The 13,289-nt window shown below is 28.2% G+C and overlaps 1 protein-coding gene across 1 annotated transcript; it reads left to right on the top strand.

Annotated features, from left to right (window-relative positions):
- Positions 1-8,272: 8,272 nt before the first annotated feature.
- Positions 8,273-8,915, top strand: LOC112688601. The gene is given in 2 exon segments (XM_025561878.1): positions 8,273-8,523; positions 8,828-8,915. Coding segments are annotated over 2 exon segments (339 nt in total).
- The last annotated feature ends 4,374 nt before the right edge of the window (positions 8,916-13,289 follow it).

Here is a 13,289-nt window from a genome sequence, read left to right as displayed (position 1 = left end):
GTTACTACTTGCGTAGCAATAAAATATTACAGGAAAAAAGAAATATTTAATTAAAGAAATTACCATTTTGGTCGAACAACGTTGCTAACCGGTCATAAGTAGTAATGAATTATGATACGATAAATTCATTTTTTTTTTTTTTTTAATTCAGTACTCGTAGATTATTAACAGAGTTACTAATGGTAACTCATTTATAAAAATTAATTGAATTTTTTTTTATGTTTAGTGAAAAGGCAAATATCCTTTTTGTACGCAATAACTATGAATTCCATTAAGAAAAACATCGCTTACATGGACGAGCGTGATAATAAATGCCGTGCTAAATGTTATAACAATAATCGAATATTAATTGAAAATAACATAAAAAAAAAAATGAATTAATTATAACAATGCCAACTACGTTGTCAGATTTAAGTCTGAATGAATTTGGAAGGAAATTTGCATTCATTATAATTTTTTTTCGTGTAGAAACTTACGAAGACATACCTGGAAAATTCACTTTTTGCCAAAACATAACCGTTTACTGCCAGTATAATAATATAAATTTCCATTTTTCGCCACAACAAATTTCAGTTTTTAAATGTTGGAAAACCCTTACTGTATAAACATATGTGAAGTTATTGATAATTAGCCATGATTTTTAAAATAACTTAAGCATGTAAATTAACATAAATAATGATGAGATGGTCAGGTGTGCATGAAAAATATATTATTATTAAAACTAATTATAATATATGTACATATACTTAACATATGTTAAAGGTACACTGAACATTATAAAATCAAAACCAAATTAAAACTCTTCTTAAATACATTCATAGTACAAGATGCAAATGATTTTATTTTTCATTAATTATAATTAATTTCTACAATGGAGTATGCGTATATAGTTACACTATAGACTTGACATACGTTTATCAGCATATTTCTCCCCATTTACATTGATTAATTAAAAATTAGTTTCTTTTTAGTCGTTTTAGAACTTGATGTCGGGTTCTTTTTGGTTCACCAACTATACTTAATTCACAATAAACATATATCGGCACTTCTTCGATTGAAACATTTATCTATTGTAAAATTTATAGTGAATGTCGGTAAAAACTATTTTTAAAATATGCCTGAAAACTCACAGGCATTGGTTCTGTAACGGGTAAGATCTGAATATGCAAATGCCTAAAGTTTTGGAGGATTAAAAAAATGCCAGTTTCAGATGATTCGAGTTTATACGAACCTGGTAAACTAAATTCTTTTATTTTGCGATACCAAGATTGGATGAAATGGAAGTGACACCCTAAAATTATGGTTTGCGGCCACATTTTAAACACGGCATTAAGTATTGCCTTTTCAAAGTCAACAGTTACTTTAAAAGGAAAAATAACTTAACAACTTAACGCCAAATCTTAAAACGTCTTACTTACTGCATGGAAAATATAGATACATGTTTTTGTGCATTTATTCGGCAATGAGCAAAATACTAATTTAACGTAATAACTATGGCTGAGATATTGATGCAAATGCATCTTTTTTTTCTAACTTATCTAATAGTGATAGATTAATTTACTGATTAATTTATTTTTCATTTAATGACAAATTAAACTTTATGTGCATTTATAGGGCATATTTTGCTATTTTTATCGCATTTATCAGAATTTATCTATTAATTCTTAAATGTTAGAGTATTTAATCTCGCGTTTCGACGTTTGTTCGCTCAAAACTAGAAGGTTTAATATGTGATCTACTAAATTGATAAACTAATAAATATGAGCATATTGGTCCATTTAAATATTTTATCAAAAATAGAATAAAATTAAAATAGTCGAATATTTTTTTTTCTAATTGCAAGGTACAACGACGATTAAATTTAAATAAAGTTAAATAAATAGGTATCTATTTTATTATTAATATTTTAAATAAATATAAATAAATATGTTTGGTAACATGATTTTTATAATAGATATCGTTTTTAAATTATAATAAATACATTTTTTATCGCATTTTCATAGTGCATTTTTTATAATTTTTAAAGCTTATTTTTTTTATCGCATTTTTTGCTATTTTTTAGAGCATTAAAATCCCAGCCCTAGTAATCCCCAATCAAGTATCCACGAAATTAAAAAAAATTTAAATAAAAAAACGAGTATAATAATCGAAAGTTCCGTTCATATAAATGCCTATAATTATTAAACTTTGTAAAAATCTGTGATTTGTTTCACACAAAAGTATTATATTTTCTTTTTCGTTATTCATCAATAAAATTGTTTTGTTTTGTTTAGTTTTTACAGCAACTAATACATTATGGACTTCAACAATATCAGTAGGATTTTGAGGCATGATTCTACGTCGTTTTTCGTAAACCTATTTACATCGGATATGGTAATATCTGATGGATTACTGTTTTGGGCGATTTCAGTAAAAATAATATTTTTTGGTCTTGTACTTACATTATCAATAACTTTTACATGCAGTATTTACCGTTTGTTTTTTTAATACATGGCTGGAATATTCATCTTGATCGTGTTGTGGTAAATTTGTATTGCCCTCATTAATTGTATGGTTGTAATTAACATAAACTTTTGCTAAATAGTTTTTAGACATACACCAAAACTTATACTTTAAACCCTTCGCTACACGAACCAATTCGAAATTTTAAATCATTTAAAGTTAACCCATTTTTTAACACGATCGCTTTCAATAATTGTGTTTTCCATTGTAACGAATACATCTCACGAATGTCAACGAAAACTAAAATGTATACTCCATAAATAATCAGAAGATAAAATTGTGATAAAACTTAATATTAATTGTTGGTTATCGCGTGTACGTTGTCTAGACGGAAAAGCATTAACGAATAGTTTGCAACAATACATTTCAGTTCTTACAAAATGGGATTACCAAAGTCTAAAAAATGAATTTTGTTGCGCCGGAAAACGGAAATATATTATATTATAGTGGTGGTAAACGGAAAGGTCGATTTTGACGGCGGAAAACGGTGACGCCCACATATCCAAGGGTGATTTTTACCTGCTATACTCTGAGTGCGAACTTACATTCGCCCAAAAAAAAAAAAAAAATATTGAATTCATGTGGGTATAAACAGAAATGAGAGATGGTGGACAAATCAACCGACTTCGCGACCAGAACAATATTTTCACCAACCATAGCCCAGATAACGATCGACGGCGTTAAAACTTCCATTAAATAATAAACACGCAAAGTTATCGAAACACCATTCCATTCACGAAAATGGCATACACCCCAAGATATCAGCAGACAACAGGAAGTCGTCGTAACAAGAATCAGAATCAGGTGCACCTTGACTACCCATTCGTATCTCATAAGTGGAAATCTGCCACTAGCGTGTGAAAAACCCCAAGAAATCCTATCCATTCATCACCTCATCCAAGACCACGTAGAGCAGCGGTTCCCAAACTGTGCACCGCGGCACCCTAGGGGCACCACGACCACTTTCTTAGGAGACCGCAGTCTACCGTTCATATCAAATAGTTTAAAATGTATAAGATTGATTTTTCCTTATTGTTTTTGTAAAAACTTTATAGCAAATAATGTGAAATTTCCTATTGTATAATCGGATATTCTCATTTTAACCTTATAATGTTTTTGTATATTTATAATCATAATAACAATAATTTTTACCTATCTATTTTTTAAGTTTAAAAGTGCGTTAATTTATAACTAGGTCAAATTAAATTAAAATTAATGAAATCAGTTATCAATAGATTTTTTTTTTTTTATTATTCTGTCTTTAATGTTATTCACAGCCAGGGCACCGTGACTTGATTGGGTCAAAAAAAAAAGGCACCGCAGAAAAAAAAGTTTTGGAACCGCTGGCGTAGAGTATCGAAACACAAGTATCAAATTTTACGTACCTTAAAACGTAGGAGAAACTCGGCGAAAACAACAGCGAAAAAATCCCTCGTAAAAATCAATCGCATTGGTGTTGTTTGTAATTATAAAAATGTCAATCTAATCTGCAAGTTAAAATTGTGTACCCTTTATTGCTTTGTTTATATAGGCTAAAACAACCGTAGACGCCGAACCGTTATTTAATAAATAAAAAAATAAAACATGCGTACGGACAAGTACATGCACCGAGATCGATGGAAACGGAACACTATTTTCACGTAAAATCGGAACTGAGTATATAACGAAAATATTTTTAGGAAAAAAAAAACGAAAATTACAATCGATACCGGAAGTGTCGTGATGTATACTATTGTAGTATGCAACCCATAATCCTCGGAGTTATTCTTCCAGGACTTAAAGTAGTGAGGCGCAACGGATCCCCCTACCTCTCACAGTACTTATAAAGCGTTCTCGTTTAATATTTCTCCGGAAAGTTTACCGAACTCAACTGTTTGATAAAAATAATCGTACACAAAACAACAGTTGAAAAATTGGCTTTGCGATTTAATCGATGTCACTACGTGTTCAATAGTGTTCTACAAACAAAGACAAAATACGAGTATAACTCTCAAGTTATCAATTTTTCATGTAATATCATACCACAGATTATTTTGATAATTATTATATAATTTATTCTTTGTATAAATTTGTTTTTATCTGTACAATTATGCTTATATTTTGAGTTGTGAAATTGTTTAATTTACAATTAAAATTTCGCATAATAAAATTAATATACCACTTGCAGCTGTAGTAATCCTTGACGAGCTTGCTGTAAAACCTCGCGAATATGAATTTGTTTTATGATTTTAATTTAATAAATGTTTTATGCTACAGAAATGATGATTTGTGTACTTAAAATGTTTACATTTTAATTCATAATGCATATTGATTATAATATTGTATTAAAAATAGTTGAACCCCCCCCCCCTATTCAAAATTTTCAAAATTCCTGAGCACGCCTTTGTATATATATATATACAGCTGCTGAGCACATACGCATGATTGTACCGGTCTCATAAACGGTATTAATTCGTTTCCAGTCCATCGGTCGACCTTAAATATATTTACTCTTTGTACACTACAAAATTACACGATGATCGCTGCGCATACATAACGAACGTTCTCACGGGTTGCAGTCGCATTTTTTATTATTTTAATGTTAATGTAGGGTTTTATGTTTCACGCGTTCGTTTATTGGTGATACGTAAAAATGATTCCGCGTCATCGAAATCGGAAACAAAATTCCGAGAGCAGATCGAAACAATCAAAAAACGTAAAAAAAAAAAACAGTACCTATATAATATCGTCACCGGCTTTTTACGCGTCTTTTCTCGGTGCCTGCACCTGCCTGTTTATTATCCTAACTTCTTTTGTTTTTTTTTTTTTTTAATTTTTCGAACGGTTGTTGATTTCGAATATAACTTACCGTTTTATTGTCCTTTGTTGGATTTCAAATCAAAACAATGTTGAATTAATTAACAGTTATGTGTACCTATAGTATATATATATACGATTATATTCCTTCTTCTTATAAACATTTATGCAATTTTAACAATATTACATCCTTGACATAATACATAATAATGTTTTAAATTCAAATTATATTTAAATTACGTTTTTCCCAGATGTAACCTAAATCCTTATAAATTATGATAGTGCTTTAAATTACGTGACTCTGTGTGAGCGATGTAAAATGAATGGCTTATCAAACGCGTGCACACTTTAAGCGAATTCCAGACGGGTATCATTAAATTTGGAAAACATTAAAATGTAACACCAAGGGCGACGGACATGTATGTATGTGACTAAAATATGAATCGCACTACATTATTTTACCGTAAAAAATATGTAATAATCAGTTTACAAACAACCATCAAGGTTCACTGTCAACAAGTAAACAATAGATGTATTAATTGGGCTCATTATTATTCGTTTTTTTTTTTTTTTTTTTTTTTTTTTTTAATTAAAATGAAATGTAGGTATTGTGTTCCACAACGGAGGACTGCAAAAACTGAATAGCCAATCGCAGAATTTTTGTCATAATCAAAAAATCAAAACTAACGATCAGAAATTATTAAACTCGATAAATGGTAAATGTTATGTTAATACGCGATTAAAATCGTTTACAGGAAGTTCAATAACTCGACTGGACCTTCTCCGGTTCGTCCAAATAATTATAAAACAATTCCGGTGCACGCATCATTATTGTTATTGATAATGTTGCGATGTTTGTGCAATACGTGATTTTTAAACATCATTAATTATCGTTTTCAATTGTATTGCTGGTTGTTTTTTTTTTTTTTAGGTCAGGCTCGTTCCGATCGATTCCGAAGCGTTCGAATAATAAAAATCGCACAATAGATGTGTAAGTATTATTATTAACACGGATTACTATTTCCGACGACTGTTCGCGTACGCCAATAGTTGCAATACGAATTCTGCTTTTGTCGGATAACAGACGTGTTTCAGTCTGGTGCAAGTTTATGGTCAGTGTTGTGCATTATCTAGAAGATTTATCTAGAAAAAAACATTAACACTTTGTTATTATCTAGATAATAATAATTAAAGTATTTTTCTATCCATCTTTTTAAATAAAATGGTTATCTAAAATAAATTATCTAGATAATTTTATTTATGGGAAGTGAAACGAACAATAATAAACATTTAAATAATATACCGATTTATATGGAATAGTTTTAAAATGATGATATATTTAATCAAACTTGGGTTTCTTAAATATAATTTCCTTCATCTGCACTTGTCCAGCGCTTGTTTAGCAGCGCTAATATTAACACCAAGTAGGAACTGTTTATGTGAAAAGATATTTAAAACGCTGTTGTGTTTTTTCCAATAAAATTAATTTGTAAAATATTGTATTATTTATATATATTTTAATTTGTATTTGACTATTTGTAAATCGAAGACAAAGTAATGAGTCATCACTGTTGACTATCAAATTAAATTTGAATATTACAAGATAACAAACTAGAGTTACATACATCTATAGAAAGTATTATGTAGATTTCTAACCCTTAAATATCTAGGTATATGTTTAAATCATAAATATCATAAAACTAGGTACATTTTTAATTATAATAAATTAATTTGATCTGTAAACTGATTAATAAAATAAAATAAAAAGAAATAAAAATAGGTTTATGTACTTTTTTCTGTCTAAATTAGCAAAATTAATTAAGATTATTTTAAACCAATTAAATCATAATCAATAATTAATTTTTTTATTCATAGAAAAATAACCATTTTAAAATATAAGTTCTGAATGATGAAATTATTTAAAAATATTTTTTTTATTTAGATAAATGTAGTTATCTTTAATATACTATCCAGATACATTTTTAAACAGTTATCTATTATCTTATCTAGATGAAATTTTAATGTATTATCCGTTATCTTATCTAGATAATATTTTGGTTATCTATGTACAACACTGTTTAAGGTGTACAAATCAATGTGCACCACTGAACTGTGCGAGTGTGCACACACAGGTGTTTATGGGCGAACACGAATAATTCGTTTGTTTTATTACAATTATTGTAATAAAACGTTTGAAATTATTTCTTCAGTACGTATACGAACATAATGTATGACCGGAATCAGCCAGGTGTGGATACAAGGGGGGCATGGGAGCAAAGGCCCCCAAATCTAAAAAAAAAAAAAGCTGAGGAAAAAAATTATATTTATACATATTATATAATATATAAATACAATATTTAAAATTATTCTACATAATTTTTTTATTTGATTATAATGATTTGTAAAATTCATAATGGTTTCGGTCGGTTCTATTTATAGTTCTGTAATTTCTATTTTTTTTTTTTTTTTATAATCAAGTCGGCATCGGCTAACGATGGCGTAAACCGTTCACGTTATTTTCGTAATCACACATACTATATTGACTATTTCTATTATTACAATATTGAATATAATAAAACATTCCTATGAAACACAGACAACGACACAGCGTTTAACGAGTGGTGAGAAAACAAGTGTATTTAAAAATGGTAAGTAATTTGTTTTTTGAATTTTAATACATTGCCACTGATTTGAATTAAAAATCAACTTTTGTGCATTTTAAATATACCTATTTGATACAGTAAAGAGATAAGGATTCTGAAAACAGATTTGAATTTATTTATTTACATATTTTATTTATACCTCTGACCGAAATTTGTTTTCCAATAGTGACGCCATACTGTCATCATAAAATGATTTTAAACTATTAAATTTTCTTTACTTTCATAGGCAACAAGTACTGATAAAAAGCGTTCTGCCTCAAAAACAAATTAATTTTTCAAATCAATTTCAAAAAAAAAAAAATCACAGTTGAATGCAGCTAACTAAAGAACATATTTCAGACAATTCAGTAAAAGAACTTGATTCGAACATTGATTTAGTATTAGCTACTTCTAGTCATGATTTCCATCTTCATTCTAATGACATAGGTGATTATATTGGAAAAAATATTGACATTTATACGAAGCATGAACTCCTAGTGAATCATTGGGTATCACCAACAAATTACATATTTCTTTTCTCTGAGCATAATAAAAACGGTAAATTAATACGTCGATTTCTTGGGTAACAATATTTAAATAATTTTATATAGTTAGTACTTTCACCATCAAAACAAGGTTTATATTGTAAACATTGTTCTTTGCTTAGTATACAAAACAAGGTGGTTTTCAACGAAATGTAGAATTACAAAAATTAGTTACTCAACCACTGATAAAATTCGCAAAATTACAAGGAGATACAGGGAATTTACATTGACATGAAATCACTAGATATCACAATGAGTCTGTCAAAATGGCTTAACTTCTTTTACAAAATTACAATAATCCCAAACTTCAAATAGGTACACAACTTATTAGATATAAAAACGAATGTAAAAAATAAAATAAAATCCGGAAAGACTTATTCCAATTATAGAAAGTATTATATTTTTGGGAAGACAAAACATCCCCTTTTGAGAGCATAGAGACGATGGCCAACTAGATTTATCGTCTACTATTGAATATGGAAGAAGTTCAATAAACGAAGGTAATATTAGAGAGCTTTTAAAATTTCGGGTCAAGGCCGGAGATTCTATGCTTGAAAATCATTTGAAAAATTCTTCTTCAAAAGCAACATATATTAGTAAGACAATACAGAACGATTAGTCGAGTTATGTGGTAAAGAAATTTTAGACAGTATTTTAAAAAAAATTTCAGATTAAGATATTTTTTACAGTATAATTTTTGATCAAACCTTAGATGGGTCAAAACGATCGCAAATTAATTTAGTTATAAGATATATTGATGAAATAACAATTAGAAAAGATTTTGTGATATTTGTAGATGCATTTGAAGAAGCTAGACTTATTCAACTAAGGAGTTCTAATAATAAATTAAGTGATGATGAAGAAGTAAATATTGACAGTTCTTTGGAAAATTATGAAAATTGCAAAAATATAGAAGAAATATCGATAGCTGGGAAAATTCTAGGGAAAATTGTTTTAAATCAACTGAGAGAAATGGGTCTGAATCTTAACAAGTGTGTAGGTATTCGTACTGATAGTTGCAGTGTTATGACATTAGAAATTTGTGGAGCTGTAGCTGAAATTCTAAAATTTCACCGAATGCCCGTAGATGTCCATGTTACAACCATTTTCTTAATATTTCGATTTCAAAATCAAGTAAAGTTCAAAGTATACGAAATTTAGTTGGAATTATTAAAAAGGTTGTTGGGTTTTTTTTGTGTCAACAAAACGTATAGTAATTTTGAAGAAATATGTTGACCATCAGCTAACGGGACTATACGGAACGAGATGGATTGAGAGACATGATGGAGTTACAAGGTTTTTACCTGACATGCCTAAAATTATTAATACATTAACTGAAAATACTACATGGAAAAATTCCCATACTTCTGAAAAAGCAAAAATACTTGTAAAAACATTATGTGACAGTGAATCCATTATTGCTATTTTGCGCATTTGCTCAATTTCACTCATTGCCTAAGCAAAATTTTCCAAAAAAAAAAAAAAAATTAGATTTCAATACAGCAGCAAATACTATAAAAGATACATTACAAGTTCTTTCCAAATGCTGTGAAAATGTTAATACAGAATTTTCAAATATTTTTAAATCATATAAAGATTTAGCAAACATTATTGATGTAGAATTACGAATGCCTAGGTTATGTAAAAAACAAAAAAATCAATCAAACTATTCTACTAACAACATAGAAGACTATTACAGAATCTTGATATTCATTACTTTATTGGATAATATTATAGATGACTTAAAAACAAGTTTTTCCCAAAATACATTGGAACTATTTCAGTTATCTTTTTTCTTCCGTCTAATTTTTTATAATTACTAAATTACCAAAAAGAAGAAACTGACATAATAAAATTAGTTGCTAAGGACTTCAAAAATTGCTTAATAAAAATTATATATCCTCTTAATTAGTTTGTGAGTACTATATTTGGAAAGAGAAATGGATACGTGAATATTAAAAGGATTCATAAGTTATTTCTAACAATGTATTTGAAGTATTTCAGAATTGTGATGAAGACGTTTTTCTTTTAATAAATAAAATATAAAAATTATTAATTACTTTACCCATTAGTAATTCTAGCTCTGAAAGGTCATTCTCTTCATTGCGGCGTCTTAAAACATGGCTACGATCAACCACGTTTGACTGGACTTGCATTAATAAACATTCACAGGATCATAGTGATTTATGTTGAAAAATTAATTCAACGTTTCTCCAAAAGCAAAAGAAAAATTCCATTTGCAATTTGAAAATCATAAATAATAAGAAATTAACCTAATTTTAAGTTGTAAATTTGATTAAGATTTAACATAAATTATAAATTACAGTAAAATTTAGAAAAAGTAATGTAATTAAACATTTAATAAGCAATAAAATAAAATCTTGAGAAACTAAAATATTTTTAAAAAAAATTTTTTGTATATTAATTTTATGGTCTACATAAAGGTATATTTAATTTCAATCATCATTATGCTGGTGTCAAAATAATTAAACATAATAAACTCTGATAATGAATTGATATTATTTGATGCGCCTCTCTCCCATTAAATTTATTCTGGATTCGCGCCTGGAATTAGCTGCCCGGACCAAAGAGATCGTGTGTAGAAGTATACAGATGCTGTACATTCATCGTCGTAATAATGCGCAAATATGGATTTACTAGGTTTTTACTGAAACCTAACATCAGTGCGAACGAATCAAACATTATTACAATTATTAGAATTATTAATAATTGATTATTTATTATCTATTTTCTATATATTATATAGGTATATATTTATGTTTTGTTTTATCCTTTATTCTTTCCCTTGTAAATATATTGTGTACTGTTTTTGTTGATTTAATAAATCCGTATGCAAGTAGTGGCAGAGTAGTATTGGCAGAGTTGCAAAATATATGATTTTGTATGCGCTTCGAGCACGCAACAAACGCGTACACCTATTTACAATATTATTATATTATCTGTAATATATTTTGAAAATATATTTTGCTATGCTATGCAAGACTCAACGTTTTTCTCCTCTACGTTAACGCCGTTCCGTTTTGCCTAGCATTAAAATATTTTCAGACATTCAATGCCACAGCTGTAGGTATAAATTAATATTGTGTAGTTTTTTTTTTTTTTTTTTGTTTACTCTGACAATTCATTGTCCCTAAAAATAATACTTAAAAATAATACATATCTATAGCTTGTCCATCTACTTATTTAACCTTTTCAATCGTGTTATGTCGACCACAAGGGCGTCATTTGGTGTGGGACAGGGTGTGCAACAGCACTTCTAACTTAAAATTTTTTGACGATTGGCCCGCCATTAACACTCCTATATGCCGTTATAATAAACTTATGCATTAATTTTTCATATAAATATATATACATAAGAGTACAAGTATATTTTTTTGAATTTTTTTTTTTTTGAATTTATGGTTTATCAGCTTTCTTATCAATTGTGTACGACCCGTGGAGTTAATTTAAGCGTCTTGGTAAGGTACACTACACTTGTCGGTTCCTCCATAGATCAATCATCTATTGTGAATCTATGGTGCCTCCAAGCCTCCACGCACTCATCAACGACGCGTTGTGGTATCATTTCATTTGTGCGGATTACTGCGATTTCGTCTCTCAACTGTTGTAATTTGTAACGTGTGTATTCGTATTTCGTTTTGTGTGCGAAACTTTTTTGTATAATTACAATAACATTTTATAAATGGAATGAATTTTTTTGATTTCACTCATTAATACAAACTATATTAACTATTTTCTAAATTTTCATAATTTCACATTTTTAATACTTTTCAAACGATTTTATAAAAATTTCATGAAATAAAACTACCAAATTTTTTAAGGCTGAAGTACACAATGTATTAATGTACATTGTTTATATATATATGTATATTGATATTATTGTATGTATGGTCAAAACGATTGACAAATTGATTATTTTTAAAATCATATCGGTTTCGTCATATTGCGATTATCGGATTCATCGCATTTACAATGCCTATAGATAAGATAATATATTAAACACAAAAAACAATGAAAAGTTCATTGAAAATTATAAAAAAAAAAACCGTATTTAAAACCATAAGTACTCGTATAGTAAATGATTTACTGACTGGAGAAAGAAAACTGTTAGTTTACCGGAAGATTTGACGTTAAGCGATTTAGTTTATTTTAAGTACGCTCCAATCACATCAACGTAGAATGATGATTTTCGAAGTATAAAAATTTACTGGCTCCAAATCGAAAAACATTGGATTTTGAAAATTTAAAAAAATTACTTACAGTTTAATGCAATAACATTTTTAAGTACATGTATATATTTTTTTATACATCATATATACATCTTTATAAATTGTAACTAATGAGCATAGGCACAACTAAAGCCCAAATATTGGGAGTGCTGAAATTACGTAGCTCACACTTACCCTCACAAACACCCCTCAAGTACCATATCTCAATTTAGTCACTAAATGTACCATAACAATGTACATACACTAATATTTTATTTTATAAATATTAATATTAACAAGCCTAACCTATATTATTTTATTTAGGTCATACAGTAATAAGAAATACACAAATTAAAAAAATATTATACAATATATAATATATAATATTCACACTAGTATTATCTTGCAATGATTAATGGAATATTTTTCAAGTATTTCTGACAATGTAATTAACTAATATTTATAAACAATTAATCTTTTTAATAAAAGCATCAAATAAAAATAACTACGTAAATAAGAAAAACACTATTTTTATATAAATTTTCAATTATTAATTTTTTATCTTAGGGGTGGTG

This window comes from Sipha flava, unplaced genomic scaffold, assembly GCF_003268045.1.
Source record: "Sipha flava isolate LNK unplaced genomic scaffold, YSA_version1 39_pilon_pilon, whole genome shotgun sequence".
In the NCBI taxonomy this organism is placed as follows: domain Eukaryota; kingdom Metazoa; phylum Arthropoda; class Insecta; order Hemiptera; family Aphididae; genus Sipha; species Sipha flava.
This window is presented reverse-complemented; position numbering and strand designations above follow the sequence as displayed.